General features: G+C 42.3%; 1 protein-coding gene across 1 annotated transcript in view; it reads left to right on the top strand.

Annotated features, from left to right (window-relative positions):
- Positions 1-27950, top strand: part of SLC22A3 (solute carrier family 22 member 3) — a 91646-nt gene that overhangs the window by 39107 nt on the left and 24589 nt on the right. The window contains exons 2-5 of the mRNA XM_044242763.1: positions 6983-7086; positions 9289-9443; positions 10904-11072; positions 11941-12058. Coding sequence (XP_044098698.1) covers positions 6983-7086; positions 9289-9443; positions 10904-11072; positions 11941-12058 — 546 coding nt within the window. The remainder of the gene's footprint in view (positions 1-6982; positions 7087-9288; positions 9444-10903; positions 11073-11940; positions 12059-27950) is intronic.

The following is a 27950-nucleotide window of genomic DNA, read 5'->3' as shown; positions in this document are numbered from 1 at the left end:
ACCACTCTGGAAAACAGTAGGGAGGTTCCTCAAAAAATTGAAAATAGAACTACCCTATGACCCAGCAATCACACTCCTGGATATTTACGCTAAAGACACAAAGGCAGTGATCGGAAGGGGCACGTGCACCCGAATGTTTATAGCAGCAATGTCCACAATAGCCAAACTGTGGAAAGGACCTAGATATCCATCAGCAGATGAATGGATAAAGAAGATGTGGTGTATATATACACAATGGAATACTATGCAGCCCTCAAAAGAAATGAAATCTGGCCATTTGCAACAATGAATGGAACTAGAGGGTATTATGCTGAGCAAAATAAGTCAATCAGAGAAAGAAAACTATCCTATGATCTCCCTGATATGAAGAATTTGAGAGGCAATGTGGGGCGTTTGGGGGGGTAGGGAAGGAAAAAAATGAAACAAGATAGGACCAGGGAGGGAGACAAACCATAAGAGACTCTTAATGTTACAAAACAAACTGAAGGTTGCTCGGGGAAAGGGGGTAGAGAGAGGGTGGTTGGGTTATGGATATTGGGGAGGGTATGTGCTATGGTGAGTGCTGTGAAGTGTGTAACCCTTGTGATTCACAGACCTGTACCCCTGGAGCAAATAATACATTAAGTGTTAATAAAAAATAAAAATTTTTATTTTTTTATTTATTTTTTTTTAAAGATTTTATTTATTTAACAGAGAGAAATCACAAGTAGACGGAGAGGCAGGCAGAGAGAGAGAGAGGGGGAAGCAGGCTCTTCGCTGAGCAGAGAGCCCGATGCGGGACTCGATCCCAGTGAGATCATGACCTGAGCCGAAGGCAGCGGCTTAACCCACTGAGCCACCCAGGCGCCCAAAAATAAAAATTTTTAAACTATGTAATAAGCTCCTCACAGAGGCAGACAAAAAGTGTACAAATCACTGGTCTTCTCTGAGCCTCGTCTGTCTACACACACCACTGGAAGCTTCTGTAAATACCTAATGATTAGTTCTTACAGCTGCAGTTTATTGTGATGGTTTGTACATGTCAGAAAATCATTAACTATTTGATAGTAAGATGCCCATATAAGGCCACTTAAGTAGCTCAGTCGGTTAAGTGTCTGACTCTTTATTCCAGCTGACTTTATTTCAGCTCAGGTCGTGATCTCAGGGTTGTGAGATCGAGCCCTGCATTGGCTTCCACACTCAGCACGGAGTCTGCTTAAGATTCTCTCTCTCATTCTCTGCCCCTCCCTGCCCTCCTCACACTCTGTCTTTCTCTCTCTCTAAGAAGAGAGAGAGAGAAGAAAAAAAAAAGATGCCCATATAAGTGATCAGATCATGTTAAAGAAATTTTCATTATGACTAGAATTACTAGTGATATCCTTTCCCCTCATGGAAGCCCAGCCCACATCATTTTCTTTATGATGACAATAAATTTTAACCATTATTAGGCTCTGTTACAGTGGCTTGGTGTTGACTAGCAATGAAACCTTCCCATGGAGACGGATGCATAATTGGCCAATGCTAAATATAGCCTGGGCACCCCGTACCTGATGTCAAACCAAAGGCACTCATGCAGATTTGAATACTGATGAAGAGTTTAATGGCCACTAATTTCGAACTGAAAGTTGATTGGGAATGGTTTGATTAAGAGCTCTTCCTTAGTAGATAGGAGCAAAGGCATATATGTCTGGTCCTTTGACGTCAGAGACATCCCTTTCTCTTCCCACAGCAGTATGAACAGCTTATGAGGACTGTTCCTCATGGATATGACTGGAGTCAGATAATGTGTTGTCCTCTAACCTTAGACACTCTTACCTGACAGTTGGTTCCATAGACATCTGTGGAAAAGCCAGCCTCTGTGTCCCCTCTCTGTGGCTTAAGGAGTAGGCACGCCCCTTCCAGAGTTTCTAAGTTTTTTTCACACCTGCATTATTTTTACCTTGCATATTGCCTTTGACCTTTGTATACTGGAGATATTCTGGTGCTCTAGTTTTAAGGATAATCTGGAAATCAAAACTTTAACACTTAAAACTTTAAAACACTTAAAACTTTAACATTTAAAACTTTTTTATCTAACAGTAACTTGTTCCAGCATTTTATCACTATGGCTCAAATTAACATAATGTCTGTTTGGATTGTAACAGCTGGGAAAAGCAGAGAAATACCCCTGGTTAGAAGCCTTTCAAAAGTATCTCATTAGGCTGGAGTTGTGCTTTCTGTAAACTGAAGCAATGTAATCCTTCTGACATTACATGAGGAGTTATTGGAGTGTTTTATCTGATGGGCTTTCTGCTTATGCCAAGCAGAGTAATTCCTTTTGTGTAAAAGTGATTTTGAAGATTAGGAATGAACAGAATGGGTACACATGGATTTATGAGTATTTAAAAATAATTTTTAGATGTCTTTGCATGTACACACTTAAAAAATAAAAAGGAGATATCTCACTTTTTTCTTGATAAATTGCCTTATGAGAAAGACATAAATGCTTGTGTCCTTGATTGAGACTTTGGTGAGTCTGACAAGAGGTAGTTTTTAGGTCTCTCTGGAAACTACAACAAACCTTTTATTTCAGGAAAAAATCCTTAGCCTACGAAGCTCATGGTCTTCATTGCCTGTTAACCTCTCTTTAAACATGAAAACATATCACAGACCCAGAGCTATTGACATAGCAGGCAATGAGCTCGGAGCTGATCAGAAATGCCAGACCCAAGAGGCAGTAGTCTCCCTCCTGGGTGTATGAGTAAGAGCCAAAACCAAGCCCCTGAATCCTTGCGTCTGCTGTATTGGTCCCTGTACTGGAAACACAAGCGTGTGTTTGTGTGTGTACGCATTTCCTTACATGTACATAATTCAAGCTAATTTATTTTGTGCTTTGATAGATAGCATGCTCCCAGTCATAAAGCCAGAAACCAGGCTAGGTATTTCAGGCAGGAAGGGATTTAGTAAAAGGATCTGGATTTGAGTTGTTTTGGAAGGCTAGTAAAGCACAGAGGAGAGATCAAGAAGGACAGCACCTGCAGAGCCCTTGCCCTGCCCTTGCCCTGTTACCCCAGGCATTACAGAGCCAGCATCCCTTTGCTCTCCTGTGGATGGGGAGTGGTTAGAAACGCTGACTGACCTCTACAGCCACCAGCCGCCGTTGTCACTGCCACTATTAGAGCTGGAACTGCTACCACATCCAGAAGCAGCATCACCACTACCTCCTTCTTGTTTTCTGATCTTGCACTTAGTCTCCCCTCCCCAACTAGCAGAACCTAAATAGAACCTTGCAGGCAAGGGATTCTGGGAAACGTAGTTTCCACACCTCCAGCCCCTGGGCTGCAGAACAAAACACGGAGAGCTGACAGTATGTAGCCCAAATGGCATCATACTAGTTTAGATATTGTTATTGCAGAACTTTAGCCACTTGGACATTTATTTTCAGTTAAAACATGAAAAATATTTATTTTAATATGAAGTATAAAAAATTCTTTTTGACAGTTTCTCTTATGGGAGAATGAAAAAGATAATCAGTTTTATGTTAAAGAATATTTTGTGTATTTAAAGACTATGGGAGGGATATTTTAACTCATACAATTCAAAAGCAGCTAAACAAATGCACTGAAGATAGCTTTTTCAGGGCCTTGCTATGTCATCAGTGAAAAGCTTTCCTGCCTCCCCAGCTAATCTGAAGTCCAGCTGGAGGAGGCAAATTCTGCTCTTTGGGAATTTCTATTTGACACTGGCTGCTACTTTTCTGAAGCAAAATGTTTTCTCTGGCAGTTAAATTGCCTGTTTGGTTTCTGAGATGTGATATACTTTTATTCTTAGTGCATTATTTTTTTTATTCTTAGTGCATTCTTTCGTGTGTTTGTTTTTATGAAGTTTGTATCTTAATTCCAGTGTAGTTAACATACAGTGTTATGTTACTGTCCGGTAGACAATATGATGGTTCGGCAGTTCCATGCATCACTGGAACTCAACATAACAGGTGCCCTCCTTCATCCCCATCACTTATGTCCCCCATCCCTCCACCCATCTCCCCTCTGGTCACCCCCGGTTTGTTGTCTAGAGTTAAGAGTTTGTTTCTTGGTTTGTCTCTCTCTCTCCTCTCTCTCTCTCTTTTTGTTTTGTTTCTTAAATTCCATATATGAGTAAAATCATGAGGCATTTGTCTTTCTCTGATTGACTTATTTCGCTTACCATTATACTCTCTAGCTCCATCCATGTTGTTGCAAATGGAAAGATTTCATTCTTTTTTATGGCTGCATAACATTCCGTTGTGTGTGTATACCACATCTTGTTTATCCATTCACCTATCGGTGGACTTGGGCTGCTTCCATAGTTTGGCTATTATAAATAATGCTGCAATAAACATTGGGGTTTATATATACTTTTCAATTAGTGTTTTTGGATTTTTTGGGTAGATACACAGTAGTGAATTACTGGATGAAAGGGTAATTCTACTTTTAACTTTTTGAGGAACCTCCACACTCCTTTCCACAGTGGCTGCACCAGTTTGCATTCTCACCAAGAGGGTTCCTTTTTCTTTACATCTTTGCCAACACTTGTTTCTTGTGTTTTGGGTTTTAGCTATTCTGACAGGTGTGAGGTGGTATCTCATTGTGGTTTTAAATTGCATTTCCCTGATGATGAGTGATGTTGAACATCTTTTCATGTGTCTGTTGGTCATCTGGATGTCTTCTTTCTTTCTTTATTTACTTTGGATGTGTTTTCATGTCTTCTGCTCATTTTTATAATTTTTAAAATTTTTAAAAAAGATTTATCTATCTGAGAGAGAGAGAGCGCTCAGGGAAAGGGGCAGAGGGATAGAGAGATGCAGACTTTCCTCTGAATGTGGAGCCTGATGTGGGGCTCAATCCCACAATCCTGACATCATGATCTCAGCTGAAGTCAAACACGTAACGGACCGATGCACCCACGTGCCCCCCATGTCTTCTGCTCATTTTTAAATTGGATTATTTGTTCTTGGGTTTTAAGTTTTATAAGTTTTATGTATATTTTGGGTATTAACCCTTTATCGGATATGTCATTTGCAAATATCTTCTCCCATTCTGTAAGTTGCCTTTTAGTTTTGTTGATTGTTTCCTTTGCTGTGCAGAAGCTTTTTATTTTGATGAAATCCCAACAGTTTATTTTTGCTTGTATTTCTCTTGCCTCAGGAGACACATCTACAAAAATGTTGCTATAGCCAATGTCAGAGAAATTACTGCCTGTGTTTTCTTCTAGAATTTTTATGGTTTCAGGCCTCATGTTTAGGCCCTTAATCCATTTTTAGTTTATTTTTGTATATGGTGTAAAAAAGCCATCCAGTTTCATTCTTTGGTGTGTGGCTGTCCTCTAATTGCATTCTCTGTACATTTAATTCCAATGGGAAATTATTTCAGATAATTAATCATCTGCAAGTTTACTTAAAATAAAACTGTTCTGTCCTGAGAAAGTAGTACCTAAATGGATGATAAAACTCCTTTAAATCACCACAGTTCCTACTAACGTGTGTATATGTAAATCTTTTTTACTTTTTTAATCTCTGTAAGTCTTTCCAGCAACTCTGTGAGGTGGGCTAGCTACTCATACTCCTGGTTTTTTTCCAGCTGTGTTAAGTGACAGATCATTAGCCATAAAACCAAGACAAGAAGTTAGGTTCCGTAAATAAGTGTGACAGTTTGCTAATGAATGTGTATTTACTAAAGGTCCTTAAGCTGGGGCGAGCTTGCCATTTGGAGGTATACAAAGACAGTCACAAGGTGAAGCGTCAGGGTACTTTGAAGCAAGTCCACTGCCAAGTGCCTCAGCTTCTATAGGTCCAAAATGGATCTTCCTGAGTACAATGAAGATACAGGTCCTTTTTCCTAATGAGCTTCTCCCACGTTGCTAAAGGAATCCTACCTCTCTCCTGCCCCTCTGTGATGCACCAACCCAAGGTTTAAAAAACTGTGGGGAACCAAACAACAGGACAGTTTGGACTGTTGGTTTGGGTACTAAGAAGGTAATGAAGAAAGTAAATTACCTTAGTATTTGATGAAACAACTTTTTGTAAGTGTGGTGGCTTCCTTTTCCTTCCATGTAGCAAAATTATAGGAGAACTTAAATGGCCTGTTAGTTAACAGAAAAGTAAAACTAATTTTGATGATAGATTGCTGTGTGAGTCTCAGCATGTACCTGAGAAGGAGCCAGAAGAACTGAATGATGTTGCTTTAACTAAACTCTCTCCATTCTCATTAATTTACTTATACAAACAAATTTTTCTGGCACACACATTTTTAAAAATGAAAAAAGGGAACAGAATTGGTGTTTAGCTTTAAGTGGTTCTGGCAATAAACAGTGTCCCTCTGCAGATTACATGAACTAGCTGGAAAACCCCAGCTTTTCTTAACATTCTTCTAGAAATACAGAGGTACATTTCCAATAAAATGTTATTCCCATGCAATAAATCTTTTTCAAAATTCCTCATATTTTGTGTTTTCATCCATTGTGGCCTAATAACTGTAATTATAACCCAATGAGAAAGGATGCAGATATTTAGAGACAGTGTCACAGGGAAAATTTTTTAATTGAATGTCAATTTATGTACATAATTTTTACACACAGAAGTATTTATTTACCTCACCATTAATGCAATACACATTAATGCAAAATACAATAAAACATGTTCTACTTATAATATTAGGATGTAAGTATGTGGGATCAAAAATAAGAATTCAAAGAGAAAAAATAATTGACTTCAGATTGAGAATATTGAATAGCTTGCTTTTACGGGGTGATGGTGGCTGGCTAACGGCTCCTGTATTTAGACTGTTGTATACAGTGAATTACATCTTTGGCTGTTATTGAAACTGACAAAACATTTATATATCAATATAAGAATATGCATGTGATACATTTAAAAGTTTTAAGGAGTGTTTGGGCAAATGTTTAACGATCGTTGACTGAGACAGAAGATCGGGTGTCTTGAGGATAAGCAGGGTCACATATCTCCTGTGTATTTGCTTTGTTTTCCCAGTTTGACCTCGTGTGTGGCAATGCTTGGATGCTGGACCTCACACAAGCCATCCTAAACCTGGGCTTCTTGGCTGGAGCCTTCACCTTGGGCTATGCTGCAGACAGGTAGGTGCAGGTGTGATAGCCCTCGACAGCACTAGAACACGATGCACACGTGTGGAGGTGGAAATGTTTGATGTTAACCGTTAGAAAACAATTTCTGCTAAACTTGGAAAAAGTCTTAATTTTACTACTTGGGACATTCATGCTGATTTGGTTGGACTAATTCTCTCCTGTTCAGCTCCATCTGCTCACTCCTTGAACTGCACAAAAGGATGGGGCTGCTCCCGGTGGGACTGCACGCATCGGACTGGAAACCCACACCAGAAAGGCAGTCGCTTCATCATGGAGCAGATGCTGGCTGGCCAAACCCTGGAGAGTCGATTCTATGTGCTTCCATAACTCACTGGTTGTGGCCTGATTAATTTAGCCAGAGTCTGCCCCTTCCAAATACGTTTCACTTAATGATTTTTTTAAAGAAATCCCTGTATTTTATTCTACAAGTTAAAAACCCTGCGAAAAGAGTTTTTCCAAAGACTATTAAAAGAATTTTATCTATCATTTAATATTCATAAATATACCGGTTAATGGCAGACAAGGTAAGTGTGTATACTGAGGATAGTCATGCTTTTCATTCAAATATTCCTGTTTGAAACATTATTTTTTTTGTTTGAAACATTATTGATGTTGGTTATTGTATTCATTCCATTCCTTTATCCCAATTTTAACTATGAAAATATATGCAGTAGTTTATTCCTTCTATGTCCCTTAGGACAGGAGTAGGAAGCTTTGGCTATTGGCCTTGTCTGGCTAATTGTCGCTCCGGTCAGGCCAGCCCAGCCCAGGTGGGTCCTTGTGGCCATGCTCACGGTGCGCAGTGCTGAGGGTATGTCTTGGAGAACTGCCCACTGCTATTACTTAGCTCATTGAAGACAATAAAAATGCCCCAAATGCTTTAGCCAATAGATGGTCTGCGTGTAACCAGACCAGGACTTCAGAGCGGGTCGAAGCCTTGGTTTCTTTTTCTGCTCCTTCATCTCTCAGTTTTCTGTTGCAGCCCCTGACACCCTCTTCTGCATGTGACTTTCTCCTTCTCTCTCCTTCTTTCTCTCTCTCTTCTTTCTCCTGCTTCTCTCTCACAATCAGCAAACATATTCTCCAAAGAAAAGTAACTCAACTAAAGGAGGGAGGGCTTTTCCCACCTGTGTCTCAGCAGGGGACTGAGTGGCTGTCCTCAGAGATGACTCAGCGCTTTGGAGGGGAGGACAGTCCCATGGATGAGTTTGCCTCACGGCTGGCCAGCCATCCGTCGACTCCTTCTCTTCTTCAGGTCGTTGAAGGAAAGGACAAGAAACAGTTTAATAGACCACATAGCTAGGAGAGGACAGTGTAGGAAGGACAGACGGTGAATTTCAAAACCTAGATAAACCAGGACTACTTCTGTCTCCACTCCACTGACCAAAGCAAGACGCTGCATATGTGAACTTGGTGGGAGTTTCTATGGGAAATTTTTTTTTTTCAAATCTCTGAAAGGTCATGGATAACAGACTTCCACCAGCCAATAATTTGGCACAACTATACCGAACCACTTAATATCAGAATCCCAGAATATGGCACATAATGATCTGTGCCCCTTGTCTATGCTTCTAACCATAGTTATGTAAATGGTGAGGATAAAATGCCAAACTTAAGAAGAGCTCCCATTGTTCATGAAGTCCGTAGTTTGTAAGGAGCTAGACATCAGCATCTCATTTGAGCCTGTACAACCTCATTGTAGAAGGGGATGGGGGTGGGGGGCAACCCACAAGCAAAAAACAACAAAATCTGAGTCTGGGATTGTTGAAGAAGTGGACCCAAGGTTGCAGGGCTGGCTGTTGTTTGAGCCAAAACTGAAACCTGGGCCTGGAGCCTTCTCCCTTTCCCCTTCCCATCCCACTCACAAAAATTCTATAAAGTGTTCAGGCTGTGCCACTGGGGGCACTGGACGTGATGGAGAGTGACATCTTTCTGGAAATTGCAATCCCGAAGATTGCATTCTGTGCCTTACATTTTGTCATGTTATTTCAGACACACATGTTCTTATTTGCCCTGGTTTTGCTATAAAACAAAACATAGAATTTTCAACAATCCTGTACCTGGCAGTAATGCAGTCTTAAAAACAAAATTTTTGTACTTAAACCTCTTTTCACAACGCTTCTAATGATAGTCTTTCTCATTGTGTCGAAGGAAATGTTGAAGGTGACTTCTTCCTCTCTCTTTCTCAAAAAGGTACGGCAGACTAGTCATTTACCTAATCTCCTGTTTCGGTGTTGGCGTCACCGGTGTTGTGGTGGCATTTGCACCCAATTTCCCTGTGTTTGTGGTCTTCCGCTTCCTACAAGGTGTGTTTGGAAAAGGGACATGGATGACCTGCTACGTGATTGGTAAGACATTGCTACGCCTCTGTGTCTCTGTGACAGCCAGGGGCAGGTGGCTGGGTGGTGCTGGCCAGTCAGCCCTCCTGGGGCTTGTATGTGGAGGCTTGGCGGCTGCCACAGTAATGATCTCTGCAGATAAGAAGGTGTGGGGGTGAGATTCTGACTCTTGGGAAACTAAACACCCCCTTGCCAAATATGGAATATCACGAAGTACTTGGGTGAACCAACCACTTTCTAGCATGGCCGTACCACTAACACCTTACTGCTTTGCTTCATCAGAGTTCAATTTTTATAAAAATTTCAGTGGTTCTTAAAACACTTTTAATATGCATTTTCTGTGTATTTCTGTGATAGGGGTTGAGATGACATTCCTGTGTTCTCAGATACTATTTCTTAATTCTACTTTTGCTCAAGTGGAGAACTTGTTACCGTGAAGGAGATCTGACCTAAAAACGTAACTAGAAAGTTTGACCTTCAGGGTATGAAAGAAAGAAAAACTTTGCGTTGCTCTTTGCTCATTTTACTGAGAAAAGTCCTGGCTGCTACTTTGCTTCTGTCTCTGGTGAGGTTCAGGACCAGCTACCTGCTCTGAGGGTCACGGCGGATTTGTGAGTAGGGAGATGCAAATGCTTGTTTTTGATTATTGCTCCAGATTGTTAGGCTTCTAGTCCCTTTCATTACTGCTAGACAGTTCATCCCCAAGCAGTGCCCACTTTGGGGACCCTCTGAAGATCTTTTCATGGGGAAGGAGAGAGAGTGCTGGGCCGTTGCCTATCGCCGGCTGGGGCAAAAGGGATAACTTTGGAATGTGAAGTATTTTTAAGGAAATTTTTAAAGTTGTGATCTTAGGGCACCACTAAGGTAGCACATCCCAGGATCGTCAGAATAGAATAAATGACAGATACAAAAGGATAAGTTTGGGGAGATAGAGGGGGAGAAGATATGCAGTAAAATCCCCCCATGTGATTTTTAAAGAAATATCACATAAATGGAAAGTCCAATGCTGTGGGGAGAATTATCATTTAATAGAAACTATGTGGTGATCTTGAAAAAAATTATTTGTAGGATTATAATGCTCAAGAATGCTTACAAATAATCTCCTAAGGAGACTACAATAGGAAAATCTTTAGAACTACTGTGATAGAAAGCTAGCCAGTTGATTCTAGTTCTGTGTTGATAAAATAGGCATCACTTACGCTTTCCTAAAATCAACACGTGTGTTCTTTGTATACCCAGAAGAGTGCTGGCGTGGGTGTGTGGGATGAGCGTGGCACACGCTTGCCGATAACTGGCAGAGGAGAGAGTGAGCAGAAAGCATAGTGCCAGCACGTATGGAAGCCGTGGTACCTTTCAGAGTTTGGTAGCATTCTAGCAATGCGAATGGATATGACAGATGTAATGTCTCTGTTTGTTTATTTTGGAGCTGGTCTTCAGCTTCCCTAACCTCTGTGTTTGTTTTCCTTCAGTAACAGAAATAGTAGGTTCGAAGCAAAGGAGAATTGTGGGAATAGTGGTCCAAATGTTCTTCACCCTTGGAATCATAATTCTCCCTGGAATTGCCTACTTTATCCCAAATTGGCAAGGGATCCAGCTAGCCATAACGCTGCCCAGCTTTCTCTTCCTCCTTTATTACTGGTAAAGTGGTTTTGGTCATTATTGAACTTATTCTTATTCCAAAGAATTGTAGAGTCTGCACTTCTAAACCACCAGGAAAATGAAAGCAACTAAGATTTCCTAACATCTCCAGAATGACTATGGGCTTTGAGTATTTCTAGAGAATTGAGAATTTATAGAGATTATTATTTGACTCATAGTTGTTATTAAAATAACTTAACAAAGTATCCAAGCAGAAAATCTAAATAAAGTGTTAATTATGTTTTGTTATTTTGTAATATCTTCTTGAACACTATAAGGCAACATACCATATCTGCCAATATTTCAACATGCAAATTAAATGCAATGAAATTGATTTGCTTCTCTCTGTGTTCTATTAAGCAAATTAATATTATTTGGGAATCTCCTGAGGAATATGAAAATGTTAAGAGCATGAGAAAATTAAGTTATCAGAAAACTACAGCTTATATGCATTTGACTCTTATTGTAGTGAATGTATTTTGATCATTCCTCTAATTTAATTTTAATATATAGGGCAATCAGTTTACATGAATTGGGTCTTCATCTTTTCCTAAATGCTCATTAAATCCCAGCTCTTTTCATAATGTATAATCAAGGACACTGTGTTCTAGGACAGCCTGGTTTTACAAGAGCAATGCAATATTAATTATTTTTATTACGACCAATGATTCAGTTATCAAGTAAGCATTTTTCCCTTCCATTATAAAATTTTTTAGATAATTTATGTTGCAGAGAGTCTATTCTAAACTCTCAGAATCTCCTAAACTTATACCTAATCACAGATCCATTTTGATAGAGAAATTCAAGCCATTAACTTTTAGGTGTTGAAATTACTAGATAAAACTCAAAAAAGTTCTCTTCTTGCCAGGGTGGTTCCTGAGTCTCCCCGCTGGCTGATTACACGGAAGAAAGGAGATAAAGCATTAAAAATCCTGAGGAGCATTGCCAAGTGCAATGGGAAATATCTCTCACCAAATTACTCAGAGGTAATCTTACTTATTACTAGTAAGAAGCATTATTAAAGTGGGTGAATTGATTTGTCTCTAATGTACATATTATCAAAGAGCTGATTAAGTCATTTTTAGTTTGGCTTTAAAAAGGGAGAAAAGAAAAACCTTTGGGAAGAATCACAAGGTGCATTAAAGAAGACATGGTTGTGAAATTGTGATAGCACCAGAATGAAGGCCAGCTGGCCCCTTGGTCCATTTTTCAGTAGTTGCACCGCGTTCCTTGGGTAATTACACTTACTGTGTATTTACTTACTGTGGCCCGATACTATGAAGTCATTCATTCATCTTAATTTACACAAACTATACATCTTTTCTTGACATTCAGGGTAGTCTAAAGATTTGTCTTTAAATGTAATCTTGGAAATACTATTTGTTTGAATGAAAGCATGAGCAATGATGCAATATTCAGCCTTCAGGCAGAGAGGCAGGCAGAGAGAGAGAGAGGAAGGGAAGCAGAGAGTCCGATGCGGGGCTCGATCCCAGCACCCTGGGATCATGACCCGAGCCGAAGGCAGAGGTTTTAACCCACTGAGCCACCCAGGCGCCCCAACATCAAGGTTTTTAAAAATAGAGAGAAAAACAGTGTGTGCTGGTGGCTTAGGAAGGCAAATAAATAGGTATGTGGTGTGTTGTCGTGAGTACTGCTGAGTGGTCACAGGATGAGTCCCAGAAGCAGCTGCTCTTACGTCCCCAGGTGTCTGGTTCAACGCTGCTCCCCTACACCCATAGACCCACTTCTTTTTTTTTTTTTAAATATTATCTAACGTGTTTCTTCTTATACATTACAGACTTACAAAATCTATGCAATTCTTTTTTTTTTAAGATTTTTTTTCCAATTTATTTATTTTCAGTAAAACAGTATTCATTATTTTTTCACCACACCCAGTGCTCCATGCAAGCCGTGCCCTCTATAATACCCACCACCTGGTACCCCAACCTCCCACCCCCCCGCCACTTCAGGAAGATGTGGTCCATATACACTATGGAGTATTATGCCTCCATCAGAAAGGATGAATACCCAACTTTTGTAGCAACATGGACGGGACTGGAAGAGATTATGCTGAGTGAAATAAGTCAAGCAGGGAGAGTCAATTATCACATGGTTTCACTTATTTGTGGAGCATAACAAATAGCATGGAGGACAAGGGGCGTTAGAGAGGAGTAGGGAATTTGGGTAAATTGGAAGGGGAGGTGAACCATAGACCCACTTCTAATTCACAGGCACTCTAGAGATTTCAGCGGGGAAGCAGTTCAAGGTGCGACATGGTTGTGCTCGTGAAAGATCATGAACATGGTTGTGCTCGTGAAAGATCGTGGACCCCGTGGCCTCCAAGACGTGTTAACTCTGGTTTTAAGCAGTTAAACAATCCCCATTTGAAAGTCAGGTTTGAAGTCAGACATGAGTTTCTCTTGGGAGTTCAGCACCCAAGCCACCGCTATGCCTGAAGATTGCGTACTGGGATGGGCTGATAAACCTCTTCGGTCTCTAGTCTGTAGGTTCCTGTTCTTTTCTTTTCCTTGCAACCTTGGGGGTAAAGAATGTTAGGGTTTCTTTTTGGCTTTTTTTCTGTAGACTTTTCTGCAGTCTAAATTGGGGTTAATTTTATCCTTAAGATCCTTTAACATGACCCTCTGTCTCTTGTGTTCCCTGACAGTCGGCAGGTAGATCTAGAGGTAAATCAGGTTTAGATGTGATACTCTAGGCAATCCTCCTTCGTAACTGACTTAGTACATTTCCATTAAGAAACATCTCATGTCTTCCCGTCTCTTCTTCTGCGGTGTAAGCTGCCGTGGATCATTGTTGCCTGCATTTATTAATTCATCAGAGGTTGCAAATGACAATATTGATAATATTGCCATTTTATCATTATGTCTTCATTTGTTACTGGAATACGTACATAAAGACTAACTTCTCCCATCATTTGTTTGGTCACTCTGAGCTACAGTTCTTACAGGAAAGGCAGGATACATGTGTAACTTCTTTTCAAAATAACAAGTTGGTTCCCTGCATTCTCCAACAGCAATCAGTGACTTGTGTGTTGTGGGGTTTCTTGATGCCTCCTTCTGAATGTCTGGATTTGAACCTATAATTCCCTCTTTCACAGGTTTTGTTATTCTCTTTATTGGTGCTCAAATTGCCCCATTTTTGGACCAACCAGTCTCCTCTTTAATGGTTCTGGGGTCCTTCTGTCACACCCCTAGGAGTTCCAGAATGCTTCTTTGCTTCTTTAGCACGATGATATTTTCCAGGCTTATCTTGTAGGGTCTTAACTTTTGAAATCACCTACTTCTCAAAGGGTGCTTTGAGTTTTGGACCTATCCATCTTCAACTTTTTAAACTGTAGAACATAAGCAGAAAAGCCAAGTATTGTCTTCAAAAAGAGAAGGAATTAACATTTCAGTTTAAAACTCCTTGCTAATATCAGAAGTCAGTCAAATTATAGGCTAAACCATGATTTTCTATTTCAGGGATCCCAGTGTTCCCACAAAGAATAATAATGTGCAAATTACCTCTTTATAGTACTCGGGAGTACTGACCAATAGTGCAGGCTTTGCACCCCAAGGCCAAAATCAGTCCTATTATGACTTCTGCATACCACTATCAATTACTCACTTTTGGTGACTCAGCTAACTAATTGACCACATCAGTGTTAGGGTCGTCTTGAAACCTTGTGTCTATATAGTCACTTCGAACCTTCTGCATCCTTTGCTGCCTTAGCTGGTACCCCCGCTTCTGGATATAACCTCAAGGGCTCCCATGCTCAAGGCTAATTATCCAGTGCTCTGCCTTCTCGTGTCATAGAATCTCTTTTCAATAAATCGTGACTTTTGAGAGAAGTTATTATCGTGTAAGTTACCACATCCTGCAAGACCGGTCCAAATCCCTCCTCATCCTACGTGTTGATCACCACATCACAGATTGCCGTGAGGCCAGAAGGAAGTGGAAAGGATCTGCTTGATGCAAGTGGGAGGCCTGGCAGTGATGCTGTCTTCCTTAGCCACCTCCCAACCCCAGCCTGTTCCATCCCTGGTATCAGAGATCCTCATCTATTTTAGGGGGGATTGAAAGCCCTAGCTTAAACTGATGCTCTGTATTACATAAGAGAACCTAAATTCACCACAATCTAGGGCTACACCGGTCCCCTGGGCTTTGTGAATAGGAGGAGGATATGGGGTTCTTGGATTTCATGGCAACATTCAACCAGGTGGGTTATTCTGAGGGTTGGCCGCCCAGCAAACAATCTCAGTTATATTTCATATGGACGTTACTCATTTCATGGGCGAATAAACTCTGGATGTCTGTCTCACTGGTCCCTAGGCTTCCATTCGCCAAAATTCCCAGCTAGCTTCTGACTTGGTTGAAGCCACAGCTAGAAGCTAGAAACACAGGTGATGAGAACATCAGGCTCTCTGAATATACCAACAGTGTAACTATTATATCCTGATGAGAAAAGTCCCAAAATGTAAAATCAATGCAAATGAGGCAGGTGGGTAGAGTTTAGAGGAAGTTGAAGAAATACAGAAAAATGGAAAGAATCAAAGTGTATAGAAACTGGAAAGAATCGAAGGATGGGCTGAGCGTCAAACACTAGGCAGTGACCCAGTGCAGAAGGACACTTAGCTCAGATACGTGCACGGGCGCCTTTGCAATGTTTAAGGCACACTTGATAAAATAAAAGCAAACTATTAGCAGGTCAACAGTCCTTACAGCCCAGGCACGACTGTAGCACAGCAGTGTGTCCTGAGGCCTCCGGAGCATCCACAAGCATCCTCTGACCCGGGGAGCATGTTGGTGATAGCACTGTTTCCTGCCCTGGTGGTCCCCGCAGATTTGCTCGTAAGGTCAAGTTCTTACATGTTGCAGTTAAGTTTTTCTTTAGCATCAGTTTGACGTTACTTCCTCCCTGTTACCCGGAGTGCGCTGGTTCTTGCCTCACACCTGGTAAGTTACCGATCAGTCCGACTTTGCTCACTCACCCGCTGCCGTGTATCCAGTTGAACAATGCATCGCATGAGGATGCTGGTCTGAAGAGACAGCATTGCCCTAAAAACTGAATGTGTATTTCACAAAGTAGATGAGAAAGTGGGCAAGTATTGAAGAGTGCTCGGGCTTTTGATCGTAGTAGACTAGATCTCCGGGTAAATAGTGGAGAGCTGGGGCTGTTGCTCAGGGACCTTTCCTTACCATGAAGTGCTGCTGTGACAGAAGCGTTCTTGTTCCCAGATCTTCAGCCCTTTTTGTAGGAGGATCCCACACCCCCTCTCGTGGCCGTGGGACTCACAGCAGTGCGTCTCTGAGGGCACACGGATTTTCCCCACGGAGTCAGGCTCAGCCGGCTGACTTGCGGGCCTGAGGCACCAGTTCAGAGCAGAAGCTGTAAAAGCATCATGCGTTTCTGACGCTTTCTTGCCCTTTCCATCTCCCACAAGAATAGCATACCCTACATGGGTGGTGTTCCTTCAGCGTGGGTCTCGGAATGAGAAGAGCCACAACTTGGAACAGAGCTGCAGAAGCTGAGCTAGAGCGGCCGCGTGGAATGTGGCCAAGAAATAACTGTTTTCTCAGTAAACTGCAGTCTGCTAAATGTGTCTCAGTGTGTTTCGGAGATTGGAGGGTGTTTGTCTTTGTGGCCAAAGCTAACTAATATATAGCTAACGGCGTTGTGTCAATTGCCAGGGTAGGGTTGAGTGATTCAACACATTTTTAGTTGTTGAGGTGACAGAGGAAGGGGCTCATTTAGGTTATTGTTTGAAATATTCATGCCCTCCCCCTCATTTCCATTGGATGAAAATGCTTTGGGGTTCCTTTGATATCGGGCATGCCAGTGTAACTTGCTTTGATCCCATGGTGGGTAGAATGTATATCCTGCCCTTTGACTTTGAGCTTGACCGTGTGAGTTGCTTTGTCTGTTGGTAGATTACCACCAGACGTGCTGCAGTAGAATCTTGAAATGTTCTGTGTGGTTGGGCTTGGTCTCTGTGCTTTAGCCATCACCATGAGAAGAATATTCCCAGGCTTGTCTCCCGGCCCCAGAGGAGGCTGAGAGGCGTCCGGAGTAGAGCTTGTTTAGCAAAACTTCCCCAAACCTACATCAGCTGTCTCTCAGCCAACCCATAAACATATGAGTGAAATGAAGGCTTATTACTTTATGTCGCTAAGCTTGATGGTTGTTCTGCAGCATTATTTAACCAATATACGGGTTAAATAGCTTTTGTCACTTACAGACCCAGGTTATACAACTACATAGGTAGTAACTGTGGCTTGGTTTTGCTTTCATTTTTTTCTAAAGGATTTTAAAAAGCCCTTATCCTAAATAGACCCCTCTCCTCCCCTACTCCTCCACTTCTTTTCTTCGTGTGGGATATGTTCATGGAAAAGAGTATGTTGCAGCTCTAGTTAACAAGGAGCCTCTAGCAGCCTAGAACTGAGTGTGTCCATATTTGTTCGTGATATTGTTTTCCTCTGTTGGCCCAACAAACCTATAAGGCTTGACCATAATTTCCCTATTTTAATGATATATAGTTTTGTTCATAGTTAGTCTGCAACTTATTAACATATAAGTATGGGGTGTTATATTGGTAGCCAGTCATGCATAAACACACACCCATGGGTGATTTCCCTGGTGGCGCGTTTAGGGAACGTCAAGAACGGACATTTGCGCTTTCTGATCCCAAGGGGTCATCACTGATGATCCCACTGTTAGATAAATATATAAGAAATAGAAAATAGAAAAAGATTAGAACTTCATTAGGGAGTATTAGGTTAAGTTTTTTATTGCCTCACTGACCAGAGAGACGTCCAACTCCTAATCACTGCCATCTTTATTGTATGGTAATGAATTGTCATGCAGACAATGTCTACAGAGAGGGACTTTCCAGCTTTGGGAATGTCTGCTTATGACAGTTCCTTTCAGGGGGGTTTTATAAACACAATTTTTGTTCTTCCAAAGAAGGAACCACACCATGATTCTGGCTGTCATGAAGCCCATGTGGGGTATGGTTTTCAGTCCAGTTATTGTACTGTCTTTGTGAACGCTGTATTTAATGGCCATCCAAGGCTTGGGATGGAATACTGTCTTCACTTAATTCATTTCAAAAGATCCAGAAAACGTAACTTAATCCCAGGCAGTGCCCCAGGAGGGCTCTAGTCCAGTTCCTGTGACAGAAAGAGACAGAAAGGTGTGAGTCTAGAAACTAGTGAAGGATATTGGACAGAAAGTCACTGGAAACTCATACACTGCTTTCCCTTAATAGGATTAAATCTTCTTTCTTTGACATCACAGAGAATAAATGGTGCCAATCCACCCAACAAAGCCATGATCCTCAAAAGTGACATGTAAGAGTTGTTACTGTCTAATGCATGCTACCACATTAGCTTTCATTTAGAATATTTTTGAATGCTTAAAAATGACAGGACGTGGGGCACCTGGGTGGCTCAGTTGGTTAAATGTCCGACTCTTGATTTCAGCTCAGGGTTGTCAGATCGAGCCCCATGCCAGGCTCCGCACTCAGTGCCAAGTCTGCTTGGGATTCTCTCTCTTCCTCTCCCTCTGCCCCTACCCCTACCCCTACCCCACCCCTACCCCTACCCCCACCCCTACTCATGCACATGCATGTGCTCGCTCTCTCTCTCTCATAAATAAATAAATAAAATCTTTTTTTAAATGACAGGACACTTCATATAGCTAAAACGGACCTTTGGAACTGAGAGTTAGTAGTTTTGTACCTAAATACGTTTTCACAAATATCCTGAGTTCTACAATTGGCCTATACTTAAATGGGTTGTTTATTTATTTCCTACACCTTAACCTAAAAAAAAAATACAATATTGCATGAAAAGGGGAAATGTTGCTTCAAGAAAAATGCCGCATGAAAAGAGAAATAGTGCCACATTTAAAAAGCCATAAAAACAGTACTGATGGACTTTTGAATCCAGAGTCAGCCCCTTTCCCAAGCTGCTGATTAAATGATAAATTCCTTTCACTAAAGGGAATTCTGCCTAAAATCTTCCTGGTCCGTAGACTCTCATTTAACCCATACAGGGGAGGGGAGGATGTTCCAGAGCGTCACGTGGCTTTAACTGAACTAGGAATCCAAGTGACCTATGTTTGCGGAATGAGATTATAGCCTTGGAGCGGGCGAGGCAGGTTTTCAGGATACCTCCCCCAAGAGCAGCATCTCAAGTGAGGAACCCTGGGGAGACAGGGCCTTCCTCCTCTACCAGAAGACAGGGCCTTCCTCCTCTACGCTCTTAAAATAATTGGGCCATTTACCTTTGTCAGAATCTTAGCTACTTCATCTAAATACAAGTTAAAGCTTGAAAAACATCCATCAGAAGTGGGAGAGGAAACACGCCCTGTTACTGTGACACACACTCCCGTGTGCTCAACGCCACCCATCCGTCTGGGTGTTTGATGACCCGTCACTCATGCGTGATGGGATCTACAGAACCCTGGACCCTGGACTCAGGTGGTGACTCGTAGGGTGACCAGCTGTACCCATGTGCCCAGAGCTGGGGGGATTCCTGGGAAGTGAGAGTTTCAGAGCTGAATCTGAGGGAGTCTCAGGCAAACTGGGACAAGCTGGTCAGGCCTCGTCTTCCAGGCTGTGCTCAGGTTTACACTGGTGAGCTCAGATTTGCCTGTCTGCCCGCGGACTCTGATGCCTGTGAGGGATTCCTGGTCTCACTAGAGACTGGGCTCTGTTTACTCGTCGGACTGGTCCCAGAGGGTGACTCCGGCCGTCCCTCCTGGGGCCTCTGTCTTCCCACCCCTCATCAATCCCTAGTTTCGTTTCATTTCTTTTTCTTTCTTTTTTTTTTTTTTAACTTTTATCGCCTTTATTTGAAGTCCCAACATGAAATGATATTCCTTAAAAAAAAAAAAAACTTTGTTGACATTTGATAAACACAAAATACACACACATATTTGATTTATTCAACTTGCTCACTCCCCAGCTTCTATTCTAGTTCTTTTTTTTTTTTTAAGACTTTATTTATTTGACAGACAGAGATCACAAGTAGGCAGAGAGGCAGACAGAGAGAGCTCCCTGCTGAGCAGAGAGCCCGATGCAGGGCTCCATCCCAGCACCCTGGGATCATGACCTGAGCCGAAGGCAGAGGCTTTAACCCACTGAGCCACCCAGGCGCCCCTCTATTCCAGTTCTTAATCTGGGCCCGAACCCTAGCTTGTTTGACTGGGGCCCTGTCCCCTTATAATTTCTGCCCTTCTTTCTCCTGAAAATAGGATCCTAGCGCTTTTCCCTTCGCTCGTCCGCTGTCTGAAAGCTAGATGCTGCACTCTCTTGATGACTGGTACTTGTTCTTTCTAGAGACTGCTGCTCCTAAGAACCCCTTCTCCAGATGTGTCCCAGACCACGGACAGCAGTGCTGGCCCATAGACAACCTGTTTTTGACCTCCCCTGCACTGGCCTCTCCACCTACAGGCCCTAGTCCCATTCATGGCCAGGTGCAGAGCACCAGCCCCTTCCATTCGCACTTGACCTGATGCCCCTACTGCTGAGATTCCAGCAAACTTTCCAAGCAAGGCTGTATGGATGATGATACTGGGGGAGAGCTCTGAGATTTACCTAGTGACGTTCAGAGTCATTTCAACTAGCCATTCATTAGTTATGTAATCTGGGAATCATGGACTCCCCCCCTTTTCCTTCTCAAATGCTGACCCTTGCCTTTAAGAGCAATGGTCCGCTCCTTCTAGCCCCAGCACCCTGTGGGATGCAGAGGAGTGTTTGCCTCCTTCTGTCTAGCCCAAGCCCTGGTGGCATTACAAACAAAATTAATTAAAATATAAAACAAGAGGAATAAGCCACACAGGCTTATTCTGTTCTGTTAATATTGGTAGCTCTCTTCTGTGGGCATTGTGACAATGCCTCCTTCAATTATTTTAATTCTGGTTCTCTCGCTCATAGAATAGGGGAGTGGGTTTGCTTTTTTCTTTTTCTTTTTTCAAGCATTTGCCAAGAGAATGGCCCTCTAATACTGTCTTTGAAATGTTCACGCTCTGTGTGAGAGAGAAAGATGGTCAGCTTTTCCAAGTGTTTTGTTCCTGTGCCATTTGGCCCTTTCTTGTGTTTTTGGCAAAATCAGTTTCTGCAATCCAAATTGCTGTGCTTCCCTGCTGTGAATAAATGAGAAAATACTAGCTCTTTGTGAGCGCCTTCCCTGCTGTGGAGGCGATGATGGGTACAATGTCCAGAACCCTGCGTATCCAGCTCCTGGCAGGAATTCCCAGGCGTTATTCTGAACCCAGAGCTGCTGTTACCATGACAAAACTGCTTGCTCAATCTTCGTCCCACTAGGAAAATCGCCCTTGTTTATGAAATAATCCTAAGAAAAGTGATGCAGACTGGGGAGCAGGTGAAATCATTTAAATTCTGCAAGGCGAAGTTGATTGCTGCTGCACACAGATGTGCTCCGTTGCTGCAGATAAACACTGCAGGAAATTGTGCTGAATGGTAAAGGAGAGAGCACACCAAGATCCCTTTGTTGCTATCCCTCGACGTCCCATCCAGGAAGATGGTAACAAAGATATCAGGTCCTAGATGTCTTCGTGGGACAAGTCCTCCTTTCCCTGCGAGGGCACCCAGATGGCCCGATGATGATCAGTGGTCATGTTGCCATGGCAACACTCCTTCATGGGGTGCAGATGCGAAGGGAACTAGGTCCACACACTCCAGAGATGGCTAGATGCCTTGTGTTGGGACAAATAATACGGACCTGTGCTGTTTTCTCTTTTTCTTTGAATTTGGTGCTATGGAAGGGGGACGTGATTGAGAAGAAGCCTTCCTTCTGCATGTGGTGAGCGCACTCCTCTTGAGGGGGCTGGATGGAGGAGGACCGAGAGAGTGGAGAAGCCGTTCTGTCCCTCTCAGGAGACAGACATGGGGAATGTTGGGGGAAATGGCCAACCAAAGCCACTTTCTCTGCTAGAGGAAGCTTTCCTATTAAAAGCAAAACTTTGTCACCTTCCCTAGTGATGGGCATAGAGGGCGACCAGATAGAAAACCTTGATAAGCAGGGTGGCTAACACACTCCTGTCACCCAGCAGCTGTAACTTTAGCCCCACGGTTGACGGGATAATCGTAAGGCAGTCTGTCCCAATGGGTCACAGGTCCTTGGGGACCATGGAGTTATTGCGAAAGTCCTCAAACCATTTGCAACCAAGCCTTATCTGTAGAGTGAGTTAATATATCTTGGGTAAATATGTACTGTTTTTTTCAGAATAAAAGTGGTTGTGATTGTTGTTAATAACTGATGAGTTGAATGGTGTTATTAAGTTTATAATAAATTTATGTTATTATGTGGTCTCAATGAACAGAAATTTTTTTAAGATTTAATTTATTTATTTGACAGAGATCACAAGTAGGCAGAGAGGCAGGCGAGGGGGGTAGGAAGCAGGCTCCCCGCTGAGCAGAGATCCCGATGTGGGGCTCGATCCCAGGACCCTGAGATCATGACCTGAGCGGAAGGCAGAGGCTTTAACCTACTGAGCCACCCAGGCGCCCCGTCAATGAACAGAAATTTAAAAGCACGGTTCCTGTCATTTGGACAAAACTGTTACATTGTTTGGTATTAGCCAGGCGTCTTCATACTCAGGAAGGAGAGGAGTCGCGGATCTGTCCTCACATGTGGGATTAGTCTTCATCTGTTAAACAACCATTGCCTGATCTCTCACAGTTAAAGTTATACGATGTTCTCAGGAAAAGCCAAAGGACCTCTTCACAAACAGAATTCTTGACAACTTCCAAGATTCGTTAACTTTTTGATTCAATAAAGTGAACTAAAGTTCATTATATTCTGCTCTTTCACTCGTCCTATGGACAAGCTCTACATGCTAAGTAGGAAGAATTGAGTAACTGGGTGTACAGTTGCCTTACTACCTCTCGAAGGTGAATCCTTGTTTTCTTCCCTGCTTGCATTTCCAAACCAATACACCACTAAGGGTCTACATCTTGAGGAAGACTGAGGAAGGCATCTTGAATGAATGCTCAGCATGATTACTTTTATGGCACAGAATGCAATAGAGTTTAAGTACTTAGCCTCATGTTTTGATCCATCTGTGTAGTCTCCAGGCTTAAATAGTTGTGTTTGAGAACTTAGAGAAATTTTGCTGTATTGATACAGGCCGCTCTAAAATTAGCAGGGGACAGACTTTTTGATGGCAGCTGAGTGAACTGGAGGGTCTACTTCATGTAGTTTGTTTTTTTGTTTGTTTGTTTGTTTGTTTGTTTTTTACCATATCATTTCTTCCTACGTTCTGTAAACTATTTGGTAGGCTTTGTTCCCTAAAAATAACCAGCTTCTTCAGTTCAACAAGTTCATTGATCATTTCAGTGAAAATATTTTTCACATTACAAAGTGAATCACAGAAATTGTACTTGGTACTCATATAATTAGAAAAATCATTTAAGGTTAACTGACATGAAGCTGGCTCAGAAATAAAGGGGCACCTACTCACCTGGTGTAGCAGGTGATTTGTACATCCATTTCATTTTCATTTGTACATGCATTAGTTAGCAAACAGTTACTGAGTGCTGTGTTCAAAACATCTGCCTTTTAAACAATCTCTCTATAATATTCACTTTCAAAAATGTCTCTTGACATGCATTGAAGATGCTTTGTATTTTTTCCGATTCTTTGTCATTGCTTTTCTTTTTCTTTTTTCTTTTTTGAACTGTATTCAGTTTCCTCTACTAGTTCCCTGTCTGTTCAGCTATACTCATCTTCATGATATAGGAAAGAGCTAAATCAAAGTTCTTACCATTTAAAGTTGAAGATCAGCTGGGATCTCATATGCAGAGTTTGGAAACCATTTCCGTGTGTTTTTGTATTGATTACATTTGTTTCTAAGTGGAAAGGTATTCTAGGGGCACCCGGGTGGCTCAGTGGGTTAAGCCTCTGCCTTCGGCTCAGGTTATGATCCCGGGGTCCTGGGATTGAGCCCCAAATTGGGCTCTCTGCTCAGCAGGTAGCCTGTTTCTCCCTCTCTCTGCCCCCCTCTCTGCCTATTAGTGATCTCTGTAAATAAATAAATAAAATCTTTAAAAAAAAAAAGGTATTCTAACTGTATCTCAATCAGTATATCTGTTAATGATGAAAACTAACATCTATTTTTTGAGATATAAAAAGCAATTCATAAGTCAAAGTTAGGGTTAAAAGTGAACACAGCCCAACATTAATGCACCTCACTATGGCCCAGAGTCAAGCCACGAGACTGAACATGCTTCACTCCCGAAAACCTCCAGAAACAGAATTCCAGGGATGGCAGGTGCCCCCTGCTCATGGCTCAGACAGAGAAGCATCTTATCCCTCACTGAAGGCTCTTCTGTCTTGAACAATAAAGGGCATACCAGTGAGAAATAAGTAACTGTGTACAAAAATATTTTGCACATCAATAAAAGGGAGCCACTTGCAAATTGCAGAACACACCACGGATCGTGATGTTTATTAAGGTGCGTTTCAACTGGTCTTTTAACTGTTTAGTTGTACTAGACTTTCATCAGAGAAGCTTCTTAGCATTCCCCAATGCGAGCAAATAAACATGAAACTAAGGATTTTCTGGGATATAGAAGGAAGCCAAAATCTGGACAGTTGGGAAATGTGGAAGCTCTGAAAATGGACGAAATTCCAGCGCGGCCTCAACGTGACTGGAGATTGTTTTGGTTTTTGTCATTTCTCTTTGAGCACAACGTTGACTTAATCGTGCCTCTCTGCGCATGGCACAGCCATGACTGGGCCGTGCAAGGGTCCTCTGGTGTCTCATTTTACTTTCCCTTTCTCCTCTCTCCCCATGTGCACTCTCAACAGGTTTCCAACAGAATGTGCTTGATGTGTGCCCTTTGATATTTACGTGCCCTTAAAAACTAGAAGCTGTTGCTTGTGCGTTTAGGCGACATAGATAGAACTGTGCTGCTCTAGACCTTGCTGTATTTCTTTTTCATGCAGCAGTACATTTTAAAACATATCGATCCAATTACATCCAGTCAAAATACCTTTCTACCATCTTGCGCACATGTGAGTGCTGTGTGGTTTTCAACAGTATCATCTGCTGTGTTTCATGTGCCCATCCTGCTAATGAGAAGCAGGCGGGTTGTTTTCCAGTCATTGTCATACGTGTCCCCTTGGAACCTTTGTGAGGTTCCTCATGGAGTTTAATACCTTGAAGTGGAACTGTTGGGTCCTGGGATGCGTGCAGGCTTTGTGCCCTGAGTAATGCCAGAATGTTTTCTGCGTACTCCCCCTGACTGTCCTATTTGTCCACACATTTGGTATTTTCTGACTTTCTATTGGGCCAGCCTCCTGAGTGTTTTAAGTTGCACATCTCTGGTTACTAGTGAAATTCAGCATATCTCCGTGCATCTCACTTTGCTGTTTGGGTTCCTTCTCTGTGGATGGCCTTGCCGTCTCCTTGCCCATGGGTATTGGATTTTATGGAATTTGTCTCCTTCCATTTATAAAACTCCTTTCATGTGTTGAATACCACCCCCTTGTTGGTGCTAGACATTGCAAGTACATGCTCTTCAGTGTTTTAGCTAGTCTTTGGCTTTCCTACTTTTTTCTTCATTGGACAAAAATTCTTAAAGCCTTAAACTTATCTGATACTGGCCAATCTGTGCGTATTTTTGGCTATTGATTATATTATGGGTTTTGTTCAAGAAATATTCTTCTAAGGGCACTTGGGTGGCTCAGATGGTTAAGCGTCTGCCTTCGGCTTGGGTCCTGATCTCAGGGTCCTGGGATCGAGCCCCGCATTGGGTTCCCTGTGTGGCAGGGAGCCTGTTTCTCTCTCTCCCTCTGCTGTTCCCCCCGCTTGTGCTCTCTCATTCTCTCTGTCAAATAAATATAAATAAATAAATCTTAAAAAAGAAAGAACTATTCTTTTACATCCAAGGGCCACAGAGATACTCCCCTATTAGCTTATGGCTTTAGCTGTCTCAGTTATGCCCAGATTCCTCTGGAGCCCAGCACCATTCTGACTGGGAAGCAGGGATCCACCTTGATTTGTATCAGTGCTCAGGCAGGTTTTTTGTTGCTTTCCTTTTTTTTTTTTTTTTTTTTTTTTGAGATCTAGCTAATAAGCAGATTCCTCATTCATCAAGTTCCTGTTTCAGAGTCTGAATTAGTTTACAGCCCAAGAGCTGCCTACAGTTCTTAAGGAACCCCAGTAATTCGTGACTGAAACATGTGCTTCTGTGCAGCAGACCTGAGCCAGGACACAGGCAGGTTGCCGGGGATCCGTAAAGATAGCCTTCTTGGGGAACTCCGTGTGGATGAAGAAATGGGTAATAAACCACTGCATTTGGACCCCAGGTCCATATACCGCTACCAGCCATCTTCACATTCTTGGCCTTAAAAGGTAGAAATGTTTTTGTTAGTAAGTGCCCCAAAGACTTCTCTTCTGCGGCACCCTTCATGACTCTGCTCCTCCCTGACAGGAAGCAGAGCTACTCTTCGGAGCCGAAATGTCAGTAATGCGAAGACAGACGTGTTAGGATCGTTCCTCCAAATCCTTCTCACTTCTTTACATAATGAGGTTTGCTCTCTGCGCCAATAACGCCTGCCCCCGTCCCTCTTAAAAAGGGGTGCTGTGGAAGAGCACACTTCTGAAATGTGAAAAGAGATCACGGTTCTTAGACCCACCGACACCTCCGTGACATCTGCCCAGGGCTGCGGTTGGATTTGTTAACTTGTCCTTTACCGGGTGCTGCGCCGGCTCTCAGCCTTTGGCGGGAGGGGCAGGGGGCGTTCTAGCCAGGGTTCTCTCCGCCTCAGTGCTATACTTTGATGGTTAAGTTCTGTGATAAATTGATTAGTGCCTGTAAGTTGAAAATGCAGAAGAAATAGTCCTCATTTCTTTTAGGAGTTTTTTTTATGATTAATTATCTTTATTAACATATAATGTATTATTTGCCCCAGGTCTGTGAATCGACTCTTTTTAGAAGTTTTAACGGTGTGATTTTGTCAAAAGGAGTTATTGACTCTAAGTAAGAAACAAATCGTAAAATTTGCATTTTTTCCAAATTTAAATTGAATGGTCTAAGTATAATTACTTCAAGTAGAAATGTAAGACTTAGCATAATAAATTCCTGTCGAGAGGAGGTGGGGACCAGAGGTTTTTTTGGGTAAGCTTGAGAAATCCACAGACTATCACTCAAGATAAGCTAAGTGTCTGTGTAACAAACATTACCAAAATCTCAGTGTCTGTTGTCTCTGCCCCATAGTTTCCCTGGGGCCTCCTCTCCTTGGAGCACGGTCCTCCTCCTATAATCCACGTTGTCTCAGCAGCTGCTGCCTGGACTATTGAGAAAAGAGAATTCTAGGGGATCTTGCTTTGGCAATCACATGCCCACAAGTCCGTGGCACATTTGGGTCGGTGGTCCCACCCAGTCACAGAGAGTCAAGAAATGCAATCTTATCCTGCCCCCAAAATGGGGTAAGGAGGGAGGTGGGGAAGCAAAAATATTCCGCAGACGGTGCCAGTGAGTGCCACCCCATGGGCCTCTTTTAAAAGAGAATGAACGATTAAGAATACACGAGTCAATCTGAGAAACACTCACTCAGGAAGACAAATGCTTTTCAATTCAAATTATTGCTACGAAGTAGGTTTCACCTTCATCACTGGTAAAATAATAATAATAATAATAATAGTTTAGTCAAAGCGTAAACACAATTTTAAAAGTTGTTATGGAAAAATACAGTGGAGGGGCGCCAGGGTGGCTCAGTGGGTTAAAGCCTCTGCCTTCAGCTCAGGTCATGATCCCAGGGTCCTGGGATCGAGCCCCACATCCAGTTCCCTGCTCGGCAGGGAGCCTGCTTCCCTTCCTCTCTCTCTGCCTGCCTCTCTGTCTA

This window comes from Neovison vison, chromosome 1 (assembly GCF_020171115.1).
Source record: "Neovison vison isolate M4711 chromosome 1, ASM_NN_V1, whole genome shotgun sequence".
NCBI lineage: Eukaryota > Metazoa > Chordata > Mammalia > Carnivora > Mustelidae > Neogale > Neogale vison.
Note: the sequence above shows the minus strand (reverse complement) of the source record. Positions and strands in the feature narration are given on the sequence as shown.